This window comes from Anopheles gambiae, chromosome 2, assembly GCF_943734735.2.
Source record: "Anopheles gambiae chromosome 2, idAnoGambNW_F1_1, whole genome shotgun sequence".
Lineage (NCBI taxonomy): Eukaryota > Metazoa > Arthropoda > Insecta > Diptera > Culicidae > Anopheles > Anopheles gambiae.
This window is the reverse complement of record NC_064601.1, coordinates 5,721,252-5,737,502: the sequence shown is the minus strand read 5'-3', so window position 1 is coordinate 5,737,502 and position 16,251 is coordinate 5,721,252. Positions and strand designations below refer to the sequence as shown.

General features: G+C 47.6%; 4 protein-coding genes across 6 annotated transcripts; 3 read left to right on the top strand and 1 right to left on the bottom strand.

Annotated features, from left to right (window-relative positions):
- Positions 1-110: 110 nt before the first annotated feature.
- Positions 111-2,105, top strand: LOC1281653 (uncharacterized). Its single transcript, XM_321599.5, has 3 exons — positions 111-275; positions 349-490; positions 568-2,105. Exons 1-3 carry the CDS (start codon positions 210-212, stop codon positions 2,016-2,018), a joined length of 1,659 nt encoding a protein of 552 aa, XP_321599.5. The 5' UTR covers positions 111-209; the 3' UTR covers positions 2,019-2,105.
- Positions 2,106-2,841: 736 nt separating this feature from the next.
- On the top strand, positions 2,842-5,930 carry LOC1281654 (zinc finger imprinted 3). Its single transcript, XM_321600.6, has 3 exons — positions 2,842-3,078; positions 3,145-3,263; positions 3,322-5,930. Exons 1-3 carry the CDS (start codon positions 2,953-2,955, stop codon positions 4,673-4,675), a joined length of 1,599 nt encoding a protein of 532 aa, XP_321600.6. The 5' UTR covers positions 2,842-2,952; the 3' UTR covers positions 4,676-5,930.
- A 990-nt stretch (positions 5,931-6,920) lies between these two features.
- On the top strand, positions 6,921-16,214 carry LOC1281655 (phospholipid-transporting ATPase ABCA3). 3 transcript variants are annotated; one of them, XM_061640583.1, is made up of 7 exons: positions 6,921-7,299; positions 10,506-10,626; positions 10,726-12,853; positions 12,933-13,678; positions 13,784-14,116; positions 14,197-15,530; positions 15,599-16,214. In XM_061640583.1, the coding sequence occupies exons 1-7, from the start codon at positions 7,120-7,122 to the stop codon at positions 15,764-15,766; spliced, it is 5,010 nt and encodes a 1,669-aa protein (XP_061496567.1). In that variant the 5' UTR covers positions 6,921-7,119; the 3' UTR covers positions 15,767-16,214. The 3 variants fall into 3 exon arrangements, with proteins under 3 accessions (XP_061496567.1, XP_061496569.1, XP_061496568.1); XM_061640585.1 differs by lacking the exon at positions 15,599-16,214 and having other exon boundaries at positions 6,945-7,299; positions 14,197-14,224; positions 14,454-14,718; XM_061640584.1 differs by lacking the exon at positions 6,921-7,299 and having other exon boundaries at positions 10,518-10,659.
- LOC5667555 (uncharacterized) lies at positions 8,132-9,968 on the bottom strand. The gene has a single exon (XM_001689288.3). The coding sequence runs from the start codon at positions 9,259-9,261 to the stop codon at positions 8,431-8,433; it is 831 nt and encodes a 276-aa protein (XP_001689340.2). The 5' UTR covers positions 9,262-9,968; the 3' UTR covers positions 8,132-8,430.
- Positions 16,215-16,251: the final 37 nt, after the last annotated feature.

Sequence of the window (16,251 nt, the reverse complement as noted above, 5' to 3'; positions counted from 1 at the left end):
ATCGTGAATGAACAAATAGCAAAGATGAATTATTTTCATTTTGATCACGTATATATAAACCTCTGTCAATGAGCCATCTCGTTTGCAACCATCTTGGCCATGTGACACATTCCTTCTGACAGCAAAACGTAAACAGAAACGCAAAGCACGAGGAAGCAAGAAATCTCCCCAAACTGGACGGAATAAATACATAGCGAGACGGAATAACCATGGGAAAACTCGATGTAACAATACTTCGGTACCTCACCAAGGAGGATTTCCGTATTCTAACAGCGGTAAGTCGATGGTTTTGGTTTGTGTGGGTAAATTATGTGCCATTTGCTCATTGCTCTCCCCATTGCTGCGCAGATTGAGATGGGCATGAAGAACCACGAGCTTGTGCCGGGAGTTTTGGTGGCGGCTATAGCCAGTCTCAAGGCGGGTGGAATCCACAAATTGTTGCGTGAGCTGTGCAAACATAAACTTCTCTCATACGAACGAGGCAAACGATGTAAGTAGTGTGTACTTCCCCTCCGCTCTGTAGCTGGTCTTTGCACGTATCATATCCGTGTTTGCTTACATTTGCAGTTGATGGATACCGGTTGACGAACTTGGGGTACGATTATCTGGCGCTAAAGTCGCTTACATTGCGCGGAGCCATCTCCGGGTTTGGCAATCAGATCGGCGTCGGCAAGGAGTCCAACATCTACACCGTGGTGGACGAGGAGGGCAAGTCACTGTGTCTGAAGCTGCACCGGCTCGGCCGTGTGTGCTTTCGCAATGTGCGTGAAAAGCGCGACTACCACGGCAAGCGACGCACCATGAGCTGGCTGTATCTGTCGCGTATTTCGGCCACTCGCGAGTTTGCCTACATGAAAGCGCTGCACGAGCGTGGCTTTCCCGTACCGGAACCGATCGATTTCAACCGGCACTGCGTCATCATGGAGCTTGTCAACGGATACCCGCTCACGAATGTGTCCGAGGTGGGCAACGTGGAGGCACTGTACGACGATTTGATGAATCTAATCGTGCGGCTGGGCAACTGTGGCGTCATTCACGGCGATTTCAACGAGTTTAACATCATGATAACGGACGACCAGCGCCCAGTGCTGATCGATTTTCCGCAGATGGTTTCGACCTCTCACTTGAACGCCGAGATGTACTTCGACCGGGACGTGCAGGGTGTGCGGGAACTGTTCCGCAAGAAGTTTGGGTACGAAAGTGAGGACTATCCACGGTTCAGCGATCTGGAGCGGGATGACGAGCTCGATCGGGAAGTGCTCTGCTCGGGATACGGGTTCACGCAGGAAATGGAGGAGGATCTTTTCAAGGAGTATCACGAAGGAAACAGGCCAGACAATGCTGATGACGAACAAACAGACACTGAGGACGAAGATACAGACACTGGCAGTACGGTTGCTGAGGTTGAGGCAACAGAACACGAGCAGCCCGCTGTGGATGAGAAAGAGCTCGAAGAGTGTCGCCGCAAGCTGGAGGAAGAGATAAAGCTGTCTGAAGAAAAGCCACAAAAGGACACTAAAAAGAAGGAGCACAATGCAGCCATTCTCAGCTATCTACAGTCACTGTCAGGGCAGGGCGAGCTGGAAATGCCTGATCGCAATGAAGACGGAGAGATCGAGCCGGAAAATCAGTCCATCATCGAGCAGCGCCAGGAAGAGGAGGATTATTTCCCTGCCGAGCCACTGGTACAGCCGAACGCCGCTGGCCGGGACCATGTAGAATCCGATGATCCGGAGAGCGAGCCGGAAGATGCAACGATCGATACCAACTCGCGCCAGTACCGCATGGCAATGGTGCGCAAATTGCTTGACGATGCGCGCAGTGTCCGCTCGTACTCTACCACAGCCAGTACGATCGCGCCAACGATAATCAGCGAACGGACCAAGGGCGACATTCAGCTGCGCGAAAAGAAGGACATGAAGAAACGGCTCGTACCGAAGGGAGAGGCCAGCGCGGTCCGGCGGATGCGCAAGGATAACAATGCGATCATGAAGGAGTATCGCGGTTGGGAATTTTAGAGTACTAATATATTGGTTTAATGATGCTTTTGAGTTTTGATGGCTCAAACATATAAATAAATAACCCAGTTATATATAACAATCAAACAGTTTGTTTGAAATCCATGGTTTGACACATGGGAAGCCGACAGCAACTGACAGGGACACAGTCTGCTCTCGAGTACCGCGGTTAAGGCAGCGGTCTAATCTTGTTGCGCGCAACATTGTTGCTCGGCAACATATCGCTGAGGTGGTCTATGAATGTTGCTGGCAACATTTCGCTTTGACATTGTTTAGCGTAAAAAAATTGCCAATTAACAGCTCAGAGATTATTTTGTATCATTCACTTGTTGAATAAAGTGTTGAAAAAATGAAATATACAACAAAAAATGTATTATAAATGCTTAAAATCCAAATTTAGCGGATGTCAACAAAACGCACACTGCTGCTGTGTCATTTCATACACCCGATTACCATGACCAAGGTAAATAGAAAATGTTGCCAGACAAAAATCAAATTGGTTTGAATTTGGCTGGCAACAAAGTTGCGCGAGCTGTCAAAATCCATACATTTTGCCAGCAACAATGTTGCGCGCAACAAGATTAGACCAGTGCCTAACGTTCCAAAAACATCAACGTTCCTCAAATATCTCGTTCTAGCGACAAAATACATTTCATAAAAGAGTAAATTTGATAAATTTCAGTCGTTTCGTAAAAAAAACTTATTCCATTTGATTTCTGCTAAACATATCATTTTTAACTATTTTTTAATTGAAATTTGACAGCTCATGTCGGTAGAAATTGCTTTGACAGCTGTCAAGCTAAAAAACGCGCGTATGTGGGTATCTGACTGTAAACCAATCAACTTCGGAAAGAAGCGCTGTCTGCAGAAAGTAAATTTTGCATGCAGCTGTACCCAACGCTTGTGGCGTGCTTTGAGTTTGTGTTGTTTTACGATGGCGGAAATTTTCCCAACCACTTGCCGGTTTTGTTTGGCGCAGGATCCATCCACGAGATGCTTTTTCGACGCATTCATTTGCAAAGAAGAACGTAACAAAGTGCTAGCTCTGCTAGAAATGGAGGTGCGTCAGAGCTACCCTGTTGTTGCGAAGTGCTGAACATAATGCGTATGTAATTTCAATTTGCAGATTCATCCGTCGGATGCGTATACGAATATTTGTGTGGAATGCGAAAACAACATCGCCATCGTCTATAGCATTATTAGTGAAATGCGAAGCAACAACAAGCTTTTCCTTGCCCTTCAATCGTAGGTTTATTTGCGTGTTAGCGGTAGCATCTTTGTTTTACATCACCTCTCCTTTCAGGCAGCAAAACGAAGCACAATTCCACCAGGATAATGATGCCAAATCGGAAGATGATAACGACGTGCCAGCCGGACCAACTGTACTTGGCCTTTGCATAGAGAAAATCGAATATAGCGACGAAGAATATTTGTACGAAGTGGACGAACAATTGGAAGACGAGGACTCGGTTGCATACGAGCAAAATGATGATAAACAAACTAATTCCGCCGGCGAACCATCGCTCGATTCCAATCGCCCTATCAGGGAGCAGCTAGAATTGCCCCATGAAGATGATACCTTATCCTCACGATGTGGCAAGTGTTGGTTGACGCTATACAGCGACAACGATTGGAATGGCTCCTTGCCTGGTAACCGTTTTGGATGCTTGTACTGTTCGGAGGTATTCGCGTCGCAGACCGATTTAGAGCAGCATCGGGAAAGCTGTGAAGAGTATCAGTGTGGTGGCTGTAATCAGAGCTTCACCTTTTTGCAACAGCTGCTAAAGCACAAGTCGTGTAAGCGTAGAAAAATGCATCGTTTGCGAAATGTTAAACACTTGTTAAACGCTGACAATCTGCTCGAAGAGCAAACAAACCCATTGAGTTGTGCAGTGTGCAACGAGGAATACCCTTACAATGAGGAAGTGCCGGAGGACATCCATGAAACACACCAGGAGATCGACGTAAAGTGGCATCGATGCGATCGGTGCCCCAAACAGTTCTATTCGCTTGCCTCCGCCCGCCATCATCGTGCCTTGCATACACTCCAAAAATTCCCGCGGAAAAATCAAACATCTTTGTCGAAAGAATGCAAAGAAGCGAATCAGACGAAAGGATCGAACGAATGCACCATCTGCCGTACCGAGTTCAAGTACCATCGCGAGCTGCTGCAGCATCTAGAAACGGCACATGCGGGCGTTTCCATTGAGCTGTACCAATGCACGCAGTGCGATGGACAGTTTACCTCCCAGGCAAAGCTGGACAAGCACACGCATAACACGCACCGGGCACGGAAGTCCCGGTACTGCTGTTCGTACTGTGGGCGCCGGTTTAACAAACGCATCATGCTGGTGGATCACGAAACCGTTCACCGTGGCCAGACGAAGTACCACTGCGATACGTGCAGGCGGGGCTTCACGTACAAAAGCTCGTACGATCGGCACATGGAGGTGGTGCACAGTGAGGCGAAAAATTTCTCGTGCAAGTATTGCGCCAAGAGCTTCAAAAGAAAATCGACCTTAATAACGCACGTGCGGTTGCATACCGGCGAGAAACCGTTCGAATGCGCCACCTGTGACTTCCGTTGTAGCGACGCTAGCTCGCTCCGCAAGCACAATATGAAATTCCATTGGGCCAAAAAAGGAGAGAAGCTGTAGGTTTTCGGATATGTAGGGGAAAGCGGGGCAAAATGGGCATGTGGGGCAAAATGGGCACCCTCTATTTAAGCATTATTTGACTACAAAGATGCTTTCCAATGCTCAAAATGTATTCATTAGAGTGTTCTATGAACACCATGTAAGTTTCATAACCCTTACATAACAAATAACTAAGAAAAATGCAAAATAAGGTTTAGCAGCATATTGATGTAATTTTTGCCACTTCGAAAATAAGCTTAAACGTGTGTCACAGGGATGCGTTGAAGTTTTTCATGATATATTTTTAAAGATATGATATTTCTTTACAATTTGTCTGAAGAAAGCAAGGCGATTGAATGCGTATTTTTACTAATATAATAAAAAGTACAAAAATGCTTCACGTGGGGCAAAATGGGCAGTTACGCTTGGGGCAAAATGGGCAGATGCTTTTGACATACGGCGCGTGGTGAGGCTATGGTGTTGTATTTGTCGCCTCAATAATGATAACAGGCACAGCTTCAAAACATTCGATTTTGTAGATTTAAACGTGTAAAAACTGTTATAATTTTGATAACATATTTTTGGAAGAATTTCAAGGGCTTTTCTGACCAGCAAATCAAAAGATAGAACGAAAAATACATTTCACGAAACGTGCGCAAAAGCATAGACCATTACCTAAGCGCAGTTGTTGTGGCCCATATTGCCCCAGTGTTTTGACGTTTCACAGTTTGTTTACATATGCCCATTTTGCCCCAGGGCTATGCCCATTTTACCCCGTGTGTCAAAATAGCTTCTCGTAAAACATCAACTTTTATTTTACATTATTTTATTGTTTTTAAGTTGTTTTCATTATATGTGGCAATTTTAATCCATAGATAAATGGTGGAGGTATACCATAATGAAACAAAAATTGTGTTTTGTGGAATATTCAAAGGAATATTCAGTAAATTGCTTAACATGCCCATTTTGCCCCGCTTTCCCCTACTGGACATACAGCAATTCAAATGATTCATGAAATAATTGTAAAAAGCACCTAAAAAAATAAAGCTACCCTTCTTCAAAGTAAACCCTTGGAAGACTTGTGAAAACGGCATCTACATTCGCCCTGCCCGCGTCGCGCTGGCTACATCATAAAAATTTGTAGTTTACGTGAAAGCAACTGTTGCCTATTTTATACGAAACAAAGATTCATGAAAAGCGGCTGTCAAACGGCGGAGCTGGCATTTCCCATTAGGCAGTGCTCTAGCACCGGATGTCCGATACGACAATCAACAAAGTTAAACGTATATACCTCGTAAAACATGTCCATGGTACATCTTGCATATACAGTCTGTTCCCGAGTTACGCGGTTCTCGACTTACGTGGAATTGGAGATACAGGCGGTCTCCGAGATACACGGTACCTCTTATACGAGGATTCGGAGATACGCTGTTTTCTAAATTTGACAGTTATATGGACAAATTGTACTAATTTGACTCATAAATTGACGAATGCAAAATAATTTCTCTTTATTTCAAAAGGTTTGAAACTGTTGTATTCAGTCAGTATCATATCAAATAATTAATAAAGTAGCTCAAACCGCCCCCTACTTGCAGAAATATACAAAAATGAGTAATAACCTGGCTGGAAATTACGAGATTCGACTTCCGCGGAAATTCGAGATACGAGGTATTTTGTGCTCGTTTTCGGTCCCCCAGCCGTGTATCTCGGGGACCGCCTGTACGCGGTTTTCTAAATGTGACAAATCAGGACAATTTGCTTGAAGAATTTTCGACTGCACTTTAAATTGCATTTTTGCTAATAAATTTAATTCACTTACAAGTAAAAAATATCAGAATATTTTGATATTTCTAATATCAGAATATATCAGAATATATGTATAAAATTAATAAATTAATAATGAATAAAAAGTGTATAAAATTACTAAATTGAAAACAAAATTCCGAGTAACCAATTGTATTTTGTTTGAAAAACGCGAAATTCGCGTTATGCGGATTCCTCGGGAACGCACAAACCGCATAACTCGGGAACAAACTGTATGTCTCTTGGTCCAAAACATGTCAAATGCACGTAAATATCATACAAATCATATAAAACTCGATCGCCAAAACATCTGGAAGCAACCAGAAGTATGTATTTGCGCATGTAATGAAAATTGTGAAGGATTTATAAAAGATTTGTTTGATGCTGGTGTGTACTGATAGCTGCTTGAAAATGAAAACAAACAATGCTGGGCGACAGATTGGCAGACGTTGTCGGTTGTCGCATACGACAGATTCTAGAGCACTGCCTTAGCAATATGCTTGTCTTGCATGTTGTTCTATCGCTTGGCCATACTGTTCACCTCGCATTTTTGTTGCGTCAATCAAGAATCTGAAATGTGTTTGCTAACTTTTCTGCGGGTGTGTGGTAATGTGAACTATATTTAAATGTTTACCCATGTGCATCGATAATAAATAGCCACCATGAATCCACTGCTAATGCTGTTCCTTCGCATGGGACTGAAGGAAAAGCGGCGGCACTTGGTACGAAACTGTGTCAATAGTCTTTTGCCAATTTTGTGCACAGTGTTAATCGTAGCTGTACCGACCGGCAAAAGATCCTCCGTTGGAACCAAAAGCTCGGGAAATGACCTTATTCTTCAGGTGAGTCATAAAACAGTTTGTCGTTGCTTAATTATAGAGTTGTGGCCGCATAAAAACACCACTTAACCAAACATGCTGTTCCGATGCCAACGTTGATGCGAATCGAATATTCAAGCAAAGATGAGGGGATCGATACTGGCCCATGGAAACAAAGCTGATAATGGTGATGATTAGTGCTGAGCTTTGCTTTATATAGAACAACGCCCTGATCACGTTACACTCATCTAGTACCACTGTGCTCTGTTCTGGATGGATGGTTCATGTAGGGTGACGCCACTTTCATGAGCTTTGCATTTTGTGAATGAATTAAGCGCAGAATCTAACAACTAACTTCTACCAAATGGGCTCTGTGGAAACACTTTGATGAAAACTGTCCACTCATGCGATTAAAACGCTTTGCAAGCATGACACGTTTTAAACCGGATATTCCCCACTGTAATCTTTTCTAAACGGAACGGAAATGTGCTCATTGAAGTCAATCGAATCAATGTTTACGTATAAAACAAACAACTTCAACGAATGTCCAGGCAAACGCCTCAAGCGCGATCTCAGCTATGAGGGGTCTGATAGAGCCAAATGCTCGTAGAGTTTAGAGCCAATTTGATAAACCACGCATACAAATGGGTCAATGTTGTATTTTAAGAGAGAAGAGACGCCAGCTGATCAGCAACATCGCATCACCTGCCGATCGTTACATCGATATACAAGAAAAAGGTAGACCCAGTTAACAATCAGAGGAGACAGCGGCAAACCTTACTTTCGAATGTAACCGATTGGAGAGAGCTTTGTTAGAGAAATGGTAAACAAAACACAAATAATCCCGCGTTGCTAGTTTTGTTAATGTAATCTTAAAGTTTATTTGTCAGTTTATTAACAGCAAAGCTTAGAGAGAAAGAGAGAAAGAGAGAAAGAGAGATAGGGAGGGAGGGGTTTATGTCGCCATTCATGAACGTCTGCTCCACAAACCAATCGACGGTGGCAGGTTCTGGTGTGCAACTCTTGCTGTTTTGGCGAGCAGGGTGTCGGAGCCCCCCTCACCAGGATGCCAGCAACATCTCACCCAGCAGCTTGAGGGCAGGTGTGGCAAGGGTCTGTCCACCCCTACAGCAATTGGCTGCGGGGAGAGCGAGGCTACAGGTTTGGCAACCCGACAACCACGCGGGCCGTGGCCGACTCGCGCACGGTGACCGGTTTCCGCGTATCCTCCCGGTCGTCGGCAGTCGCACAACCGTTGTGGAAGTTGATGCTGGACCGCAGATGCCGTTGGGAGTTGCGCTTGTGCTCGGGCAGCACGGACGTCGACCGCCGGTAACCGCTGGTGGTGGACGAGCAGACCGAGCCCGACCGGTAACTGCTGCGGTCATCAAAATCATCGAGCTCACTGAGCTCCGATACGTCCTGCTTGTCCGCTCGCTCCCAGCCTTCTGTGTGCGTTCGCCGATCTCCGCCGCTACCGTTCACTACTGACAGCGCGACAGGCGTGCAGTCGTCGTAAAACGCGATATTGGACTGCAAAGTGCTGAGACGCTTTGCCCGAGCCTCCCCGCCCGTCTCCTCCTCTGACTGCTGGCGCAGGAACTGCTCGATCCGGTGACGCTCGTGCGCCCGCGTGCGCTCCAGCTCGGCGAACGAGGAACCAACACCGTCATAGAACTGGATGTTCGATCCGGCGTGCTTCGGATGGCGGTCCCGCTCAATCGGCTCCCCAATTGATTGGCGGTGACGATAGTGGGGTGTGGCGGGCGAGTCGACGGCAGTACTACCGCTGCTCGCCGTCGACGACCTTCGGCTCAGTTGGTGTGGGCGACCATTGAGTGAGGGGGCCGTGTCTGTGGGTGCTGCCGAATCGGGGGCGTCCTCGTCAGGCCAGTAGAATTGTGTCTTTTGGCGGTCCGGCCGCTCGCCCGCGGCCCGCTTGATCATGCCCTCGGTCAGGCCGGAGAAGAACTTTTGCTGCGCCATGGGTACACACTGCGCCACACACAACTGCAGCGACTGAAGTGGGATTGAGGATTTCACCAGCTGGGGGGTATGAGCGCGAAACTACACCGCGGATCGAGCCAGCATGGGGGTGGGATCCAAGAAAAACGAACGGAACGTGGATGAACTAGTTGGGTTGGCCGTCGTCGGCTTGTAGTTTAACTTTCGCAATATTTGAAAGCTGTAACACTCTCTCACACGTACACTAAACAATGCACTTCTGCACACGCTTTTTCCTTTGGCACCTTTCTTCTTTCACTGGAAAACCGCGGAACAACTTCTTTTGGCGGGGAGGCGTGCGAGACGGAGGTGTTACTACAATGTGATCACTGTTCAGCAGCATTGAAGCATTGCTGCCGGATTGGTTCGGTCTGGTGCGTTCCACTGTGCGCCCCTGAGTGAGCGATCGTGCATCCCACGCCGAACAGCGAATGTTCGCCCGGGCAAAACGGGCAACAGATGGTGATCGGATGGGCGGCAGAACGGTCGTGTGGGCGAACATTAGTCAGTTAAGGCTGCCTTCGGATTCGGATAAATAAAAAAAAAACATAAACACCACCTTGTTTGGCCATTTTTTCGAGCAGGTAATCGAATCTAATTCTTGCTCTAGCGGCAAAAATGATCCAGGCTGAAAATCGCAGGCTACTTTTGATTTCAGCCTCCAACTGTCAAACTCCATATAAAAAAAGCTGACTAGATTCGTAAAGGGGGCCCCATTATTGTAAAACTTGGATATATTCGCAACACCTTTTCGGCCCTATCAGACAACTGAACGAAACCGTTGCCAACGCGCTGGCAGTACCATCTTTTAAAAGTTGTGGCTCAAAAAATGAATTCGGATTGCTCTATCTAAGTAGACTCTGTAGCGAGAGGATTCTAACTGTCAGAGAGCTAAAACAAACGTAAATAAAAGCCCATTTTCAATTAAATGCAAAGCTGATCAAAAACAGACTTGCTTTCAACATGTTAGCAAGCGTTTAAGTTGTTCGAACAGAAAAAAATGAAACAAATTCCATTTCAGATTCGCTGCGAGACACTAGAAACAAGAATTCGAATGTCATAAAGCTCGCTGGAATCGATTTTCGAGCCGAATTCCAATTCGATTTACCAAGTCTAACACGTTTCTTTAAATTATTTATTTAGGTTTTTGCATTTAGATGTTAGAGGATCGTCAGATTGTCAGTTGATTCATTGGCTTAATTTGTTGTGTTTTTCTCATTTGGCAGGATGATTTGGCCGACTACTTTCCCGGTGAGCTGATCAACAAAATCTACTACACCCCGCGAACGGAGCAGACCGAAACTCTCATGGAAGCCGTCCGCCAACGGCTGTTCATTGCGGATGAACGTATGGATCATATATACATGTTTAGAGCTGATTGTAAATGCCCGAACGACGATCATTTATCAGCCCGACCTTATCTGCTTTTCTGTTCTATTATCACAGGAGTTGTGCCTTGCGATAGTGATACCGAGATGGAGTTTACACTGCTCGGCGACCCGTACCTTGGTTTTGGCGTGAGCTTTCAGAACCTTTCCCAGCACGGCGGTGGTCCACTGCAGTACGTCATACGAACGAAAAACAACAACTTTCGCACGCAAATGGTTTACTCGCGAGATGTGCTGTCCGCTTATCAGAAGCGCGATAACGAGTACGTCGAGAGCGGGTTTCTAGCGCTTCAGAATGCGGTCGAACAATCATACGTGGACATGGCGTACCGGCAAAAGCACGCAAGTCAACAAGACGAACACGCGCCACGACTCGCGCTGGCATTCGGGCATGTTCCCGTGGACGATAGCAGAGGGCCACAGGAACCGACCAAGATCTTGGACGCTACCATAGCTATGATGGTGACGATGGTAGCCTCCAGCACGTACATTCTGCTGCTCGTGATCGTTGAAGATCGGGCGAATGGAATGAATGAGTTTTTAAAAATAGCCACCTTACAAAGCTACTGGAAGGAGGTGGCCCTGTTTCTGATCAACTTTGTCCAGCTAAGTGCGGTGCTGTACGTGTGCTACGCCATAGCGTTTGCCCATGGAACGTGGGATGCGAACGCGGCACAGGTGGTCTATCTGTACCTGTTGGGTACGTTTTTTGTGGCTAATTTGGTTACTTTTAACTTCTTTCTTAGCACTACGCTCGAAACATCCGCCATTGCGACGGCCGTGGTACCGGTGGTCGTTTTTGGACCGCTGATAATGGCCCACTTTAGCTCGGGGTTGATGTGGCTGTGCATTATTTTTCCCGCCAACGGCCTGTACTATGGAGGAACGATATTTCACTCGTTCAAATCGTCCGGTCACCTGTTCGGCGCCGGTGATATAGCAGCGACCGACTATCCCGGGGTGCCCCCGGTTAGCCTGTTGTGGGTATACTGCTTTCAGCTGATCGGTACGTTGGTTTGGTCCGTGCTGTGGTATTACGTTTCAAACGTTTTCCCCGGCCGGTACGGTACACCCAAGCCGAAGGGGTTCTTCCTGCCGGCACAGTGCGGATGGTCACTCAAACTCGGGCACGGGTCTAGCAGTAGAAACCAAATCACAGCGGAAAGTCTGAACAATTCCGCACAAAACTCGAACATTGTCGATTTAGAGCTCGAGGATCAGGGACCAGAGCCGAACAAAGCGCCCGGTGCTGACACGCAGCAGGTCGTGCGCATCGCCAACCTGACCAAAGTGTTTCACAGCCGCAAGAGTGGGGCAAAGGTGGTGGTAAAGAATTTCGGCCTTTCCATCTACTCCAACAGCATCACCGTGCTGCTCGGGCACAATGGGGCGGGCAAGACGACGACGATGAACATTATTACCGGCATGGTACCGCGCACGTCCGGCACGATCGTTGTCGACGGTGAGCACGATGCTAACCGGTACCGGCATAAGATTGGCTTTTGTCCCCAGCACGATGTGTTTTTCTCGTACCTAAGTTGTTTGGAGCATTTAGTGTTTTTCGGCTGCTTGAGAGGGCTCGGTAGGGTGGAAGCGGAAAAGGAGGCCAAGCTCGTGCTGGAAAAAGTACATCTGCTTGATAAAAGCGATGCGCTTGTCCACACGCTGTCCGGTGGGATGAAGCGACGGCTTAGCCTTGCGATCGCCCTCGTCGGTGCCACGAAGCTGCTCATCCTGGACGAGCCGACGTCCGGACTGGATCCCGAATCGCGTCGCGACATTTGGGACATTCTGCTGAACCTGCGCCAAAACCATACGGTCCTGCTGACGACCCACTTTATGGAGGAGGCGGACGTGCTGGGCGACTGGGTAGCGATCATGGAGGAGGGCGAACTGGTAGCGTTCGGGTCGCCCCTTTTCCTGAAGCAACAGTATGGCAAAGGCTACACGCTGAAGCTACTAAAGGGCGCGACATTCGACAAGCGGGAAACGTGGCAACGCATACAGCAACTCATACCGAACGCAACTGTGCGCGATACGGTTCAGGAAATATTTGCTGCCACGCTGCCGTACGATGAGATTCGCAAGTACGCACCGCTGCTAAAGGAGCTGGAGGCGACCCAACAGGAACTTGGCATCGAAACGATCGATATGGCCAACGCAACGTTGGAGGAAGTGTTTCTGAAGTATGTTAAGCGATCGCTGCTTTGAAGCGCCTTTGAATGCTGCAATTACAATTTGTTGCTATATCTACAATTCCTCCAGTTCCAGCAACCGCCGAAAAGAGCTCCAACATCATCCCGAGAGTGTCGACTTTGTGGACAGTCCGACGAGTCCCGCGGCAGAAAATTTAATAGAAATCGAAGTAGCACTCCATCCCTCCAAACTAACGTTCCCGGAGGCAAGGAATACGTTCATGGCAATATGGCGCAAAAAGTGGATCCACATTAAATGCAACACGCACGTGTACGGTTGGCTGGCTGTGCTGCCTCCGCTAGTGACGGTACTTTGCTTCACGCTTACGTCCGGAATTACTGACGCAGCGAAAGCGCTCCCAGCGGTAACGCTAACGGCGGACTCCATCTATCAGGCATTCGGGGTGCTAGTAGTGAACCGCGGTGATCGCGGCGACGAGTTTTGGGATCGGGAAGCCATCCAATCGGACCTCGACCGACATCCAGTGAATGGCGTACGGATGATGCTGCTGGAAAACTACGCACTGGTGGATGCGCTTCAGGAACTGATCGATAAAGACTACACCACGTATCGCGACCGGCTGGTGGTTGGAATCGAATGTAACGTTACAGCCGACGGTGTCCATGTGGCGGTACTGTACAACAACAATCTCTTACACAGTGCCGGCATTGCCGAAACGGTGACCACGACCGTGCTGCTGCGCTACTACGCAGGAGAAGCAGACGCGATGGTCCACACGCGAAACATTCCTTCGACGCGCAAGCAGCTAATCGACATTAAGACGCCTTACTATTTCACGGAGCTGATCGCGATCGGTAATAATCAAATGCGGGGTCTTCCCCACCCCCCCTGAAACGAACCACCGAAACGAATGGGAATATAATTAGCATGCTTTTGTTTTACATTCACCACTCCCACAGCGTTCTACTTCTACGTGCTGATGTATCTGCAAGTGCCGTTGCAAGAGCATTTGAGCGGCTTCCGGCAGCTGCAAAACATTAACCGATATCTTTACTGGGCCAGCACGTACGCATTCGATCTGACGATACATTTGGCCGAGTGTTTGGTAGTGCTCGCGCTGGTACTCCTGTTGGATCGTACCGATGCGTTCACTGAATCGTCCGAGCGAGAGATATTCTGGACGTTGGTGGTGTACGGCGTGATCGCCCTGCCGGTCATCTATATCATCAGCCAGTGTGTGGATAACGCCAACACGGCAATTACAATCATGAGCTATCTAATGATTGTTGGAGGTAAACAAGGATTATTTACAACATTTTGTTGCAATTGCACTATGGTGCCGTTAATCCTTTTTTATTCGATCTCACAACAGTTGGAGGAGTCTTCTTGCTTTCTAACGGGTACGATGATATAAAAAATAACAGTGGCTGGATTACGGTGTTGCATGTCGTGCCCGAATTCGGCCTGAAACACTCGCTCCGAGTGGTGTACGAAAATCAAAAATTGATTTTATACGAGCGCCTATCCGCAGAGCAGAACAGGGCCCATTCGGACGGCCACGCATTTGCCAACCCGCGCATCCGGCCAACGTTGTTTTACATTATATCACCGGTACTTTTAACGCTACAGATGCTTATCCTGAACCAGGTGGTGGAAAACATTTACACGCGCGAAAAGATGAAGACGAGTAGCGAAGCCGCGAGCCAAAGTGTGCGCAAAGTGTATCGGCAGGTTAGCAGAACGATGTCGAGAGCGAAAGACCGATCGCCTAGCTCGGGAAGGAGCAAGTCCACGGATGGATTTGACCAAACAGACCTCGCGACAGTGAACGCGGACGATGTGACGCAGGAAACGGAGTTGGTCAGGAGCTTGGTGGACGGAGAAGGTTCGGTAACGGACGCCGGTAAGAAGTACGCTATCGTGGTGCAAGAATTGCAGAAAATTTACACCAACTACGAGGCGGTGAAATCGGTCAGCTTTGCCGTGAAGCAGGGCGAGTGCTTCGGACTGCTCGGCATGAATGGGGCCGGCAAGACGACCGTTTTCCAAATGCTGTCGCGCAATCTACCCTTGACGGGTGGGAAAATTTATCTCCAGCAATGCGAAGTGCAGGCCGCGGACGCGCTTCAGTATCGCAGGCAGTACGGCTACTGTCCGCAGTTCGATGTGCTGCTCGATTTTATGACCGTGTACGAGGTGATCGATTACTTTGCACAAATTAAAGGGATAGAGGCACGGGACAAGCATATCATGAGCTGGCTGGTAAAGTTGGACATCGTGGAGTACCGGGATCACGCGTTGCGTGATTGTTCTGGTGGTACGAAACGTAAGGTCAACACGATACTGGCATTGCTCGGGGGCCCGTCGGTGGTTCTGCTGGACGAACCGACCACCGGTGTCGATCCAAAGTCGCGCCGCTTCCTGTGGAAAACAATCAAAACGATACAGCGTAAACATCAAACCATCCTGCTCACCTCGCACAGCATGGACGAATGCGAAGAGCTGTGCAATCGGTTGTCGATCATGGTTGGCGGGCGGCTCCGTTGCGTAGGAACCATACCAGAGCTGAAGAAACGGCATGGGCATGGGTACAATCTGTGGATTAAGCTGAATGTTTCCCTAGCGGACGGTGGCAATAATACCGAGCAGGAGATTCGTCAGACGGTAACAGAGCGCTTCAATGCATCGCTGCAGGAAGGCCATCAGGTAAGAGCTAAGAACTAAATAAGCCTCGACGAACGATAGCTAACGTCATGTTTTCTCGCTTTTCATAGGGATTGTTGAAATTCATCGTAAGTCGTTCTCTCGCACTCTCCGAGCTGTTTGAGCAAGCCTTTGCGCTGAAAGAGGAATTTGGGGATTACATCTCGTACTACTCGATTACTGAAACATCGTTGGAGGACATTTTTCTTAATTTTCGTCCCAAAAGTAGACAAACATAACGATGGTTTTAGTTGGTTCCAATGTGATACGCTTTGGTTAAGGCAGGGCACGTGCCGCGAGGATGATTTGCGCTTAGCAAGCATCATCGCGGTACGTGCCCTGCCATTTCCGCTTCGAACCAAAGTGTCTGGAGGACCAGGTGGTGATGGTTCTCAGAGTCAAGTTGGCATGGACTTTAATGATGCCCAAATGATACGGTTAAATATGTTTGCAATAATTCGCATGATCGGTGCACTGTAAATCGTGGACCAGTAATTTTAAGAACCATTCATCCATTTTGTATGGGTTTGCTGGATCCTTATACACTCTGGGAAGAACGGAAATCCAAAAGTATTACAAAACCAAAGATCATCATTCTCATCATCCCTTTGCGAGGCATTCCTTCATTGCAGCTTTACGATAAAATGCGAGCAATGGAAAATAAAACGAACATAATTCATTTTCAAATATATGTCTTCAAACACATTCCCTGAAATAGACAATC

Coding starts and splice junctions, on each gene's coding strand:
- LOC1281653 (XM_321599.5), top strand. CDS start 210: ATGGGAAAACTCGATGTAACAATACTTCGGTACCTCACCAAGGAGGAT. Junction 276..348: donor ATTTCCGTATTCTAACAGCG/GTAAGTCGATGG, acceptor ATTGCTGCGCAG/ATTGAGATGGGCATGAAGAA. Junction 491..567: donor ATACGAACGAGGCAAACGAT/GTAAGTAGTGTG, acceptor TTACATTTGCAG/TTGATGGATACCGGTTGACG.
- LOC1281654 (XM_321600.6), top strand. CDS start 2,953: ATGGCGGAAATTTTCCCAACCACTTGCCGGTTTTGTTTGGCGCAGGAT. Junction 3,079..3,144: donor TAGCTCTGCTAGAAATGGAG/GTGCGTCAGAGC, acceptor TTCAATTTGCAG/ATTCATCCGTCGGATGCGTA. Junction 3,264..3,321: donor CTTTTCCTTGCCCTTCAATC/GTAGGTTTATTT, acceptor CTCTCCTTTCAG/GCAGCAAAACGAAGCACAAT.
- LOC1281655 (XM_061640583.1), top strand. CDS start 7,120: ATGAATCCACTGCTAATGCTGTTCCTTCGCATGGGACTGAAGGAAAAG. Junction 10,627..10,725: donor GCTGTTCATTGCGGATGAAC/GTATGGATCATA, acceptor CTATTATCACAG/GAGTTGTGCCTTGCGATAGT. Junction 13,679..13,783: donor CACGGAGCTGATCGCGATCG/GTAATAATCAAA, acceptor CCACTCCCACAG/CGTTCTACTTCTACGTGCTG.
- LOC5667555 (XM_001689288.3), bottom strand. CDS start 9,261: ATGGCGCAGCAAAAGTTCTTCTCCGGCCTGACCGAGGGCATGATCAAG.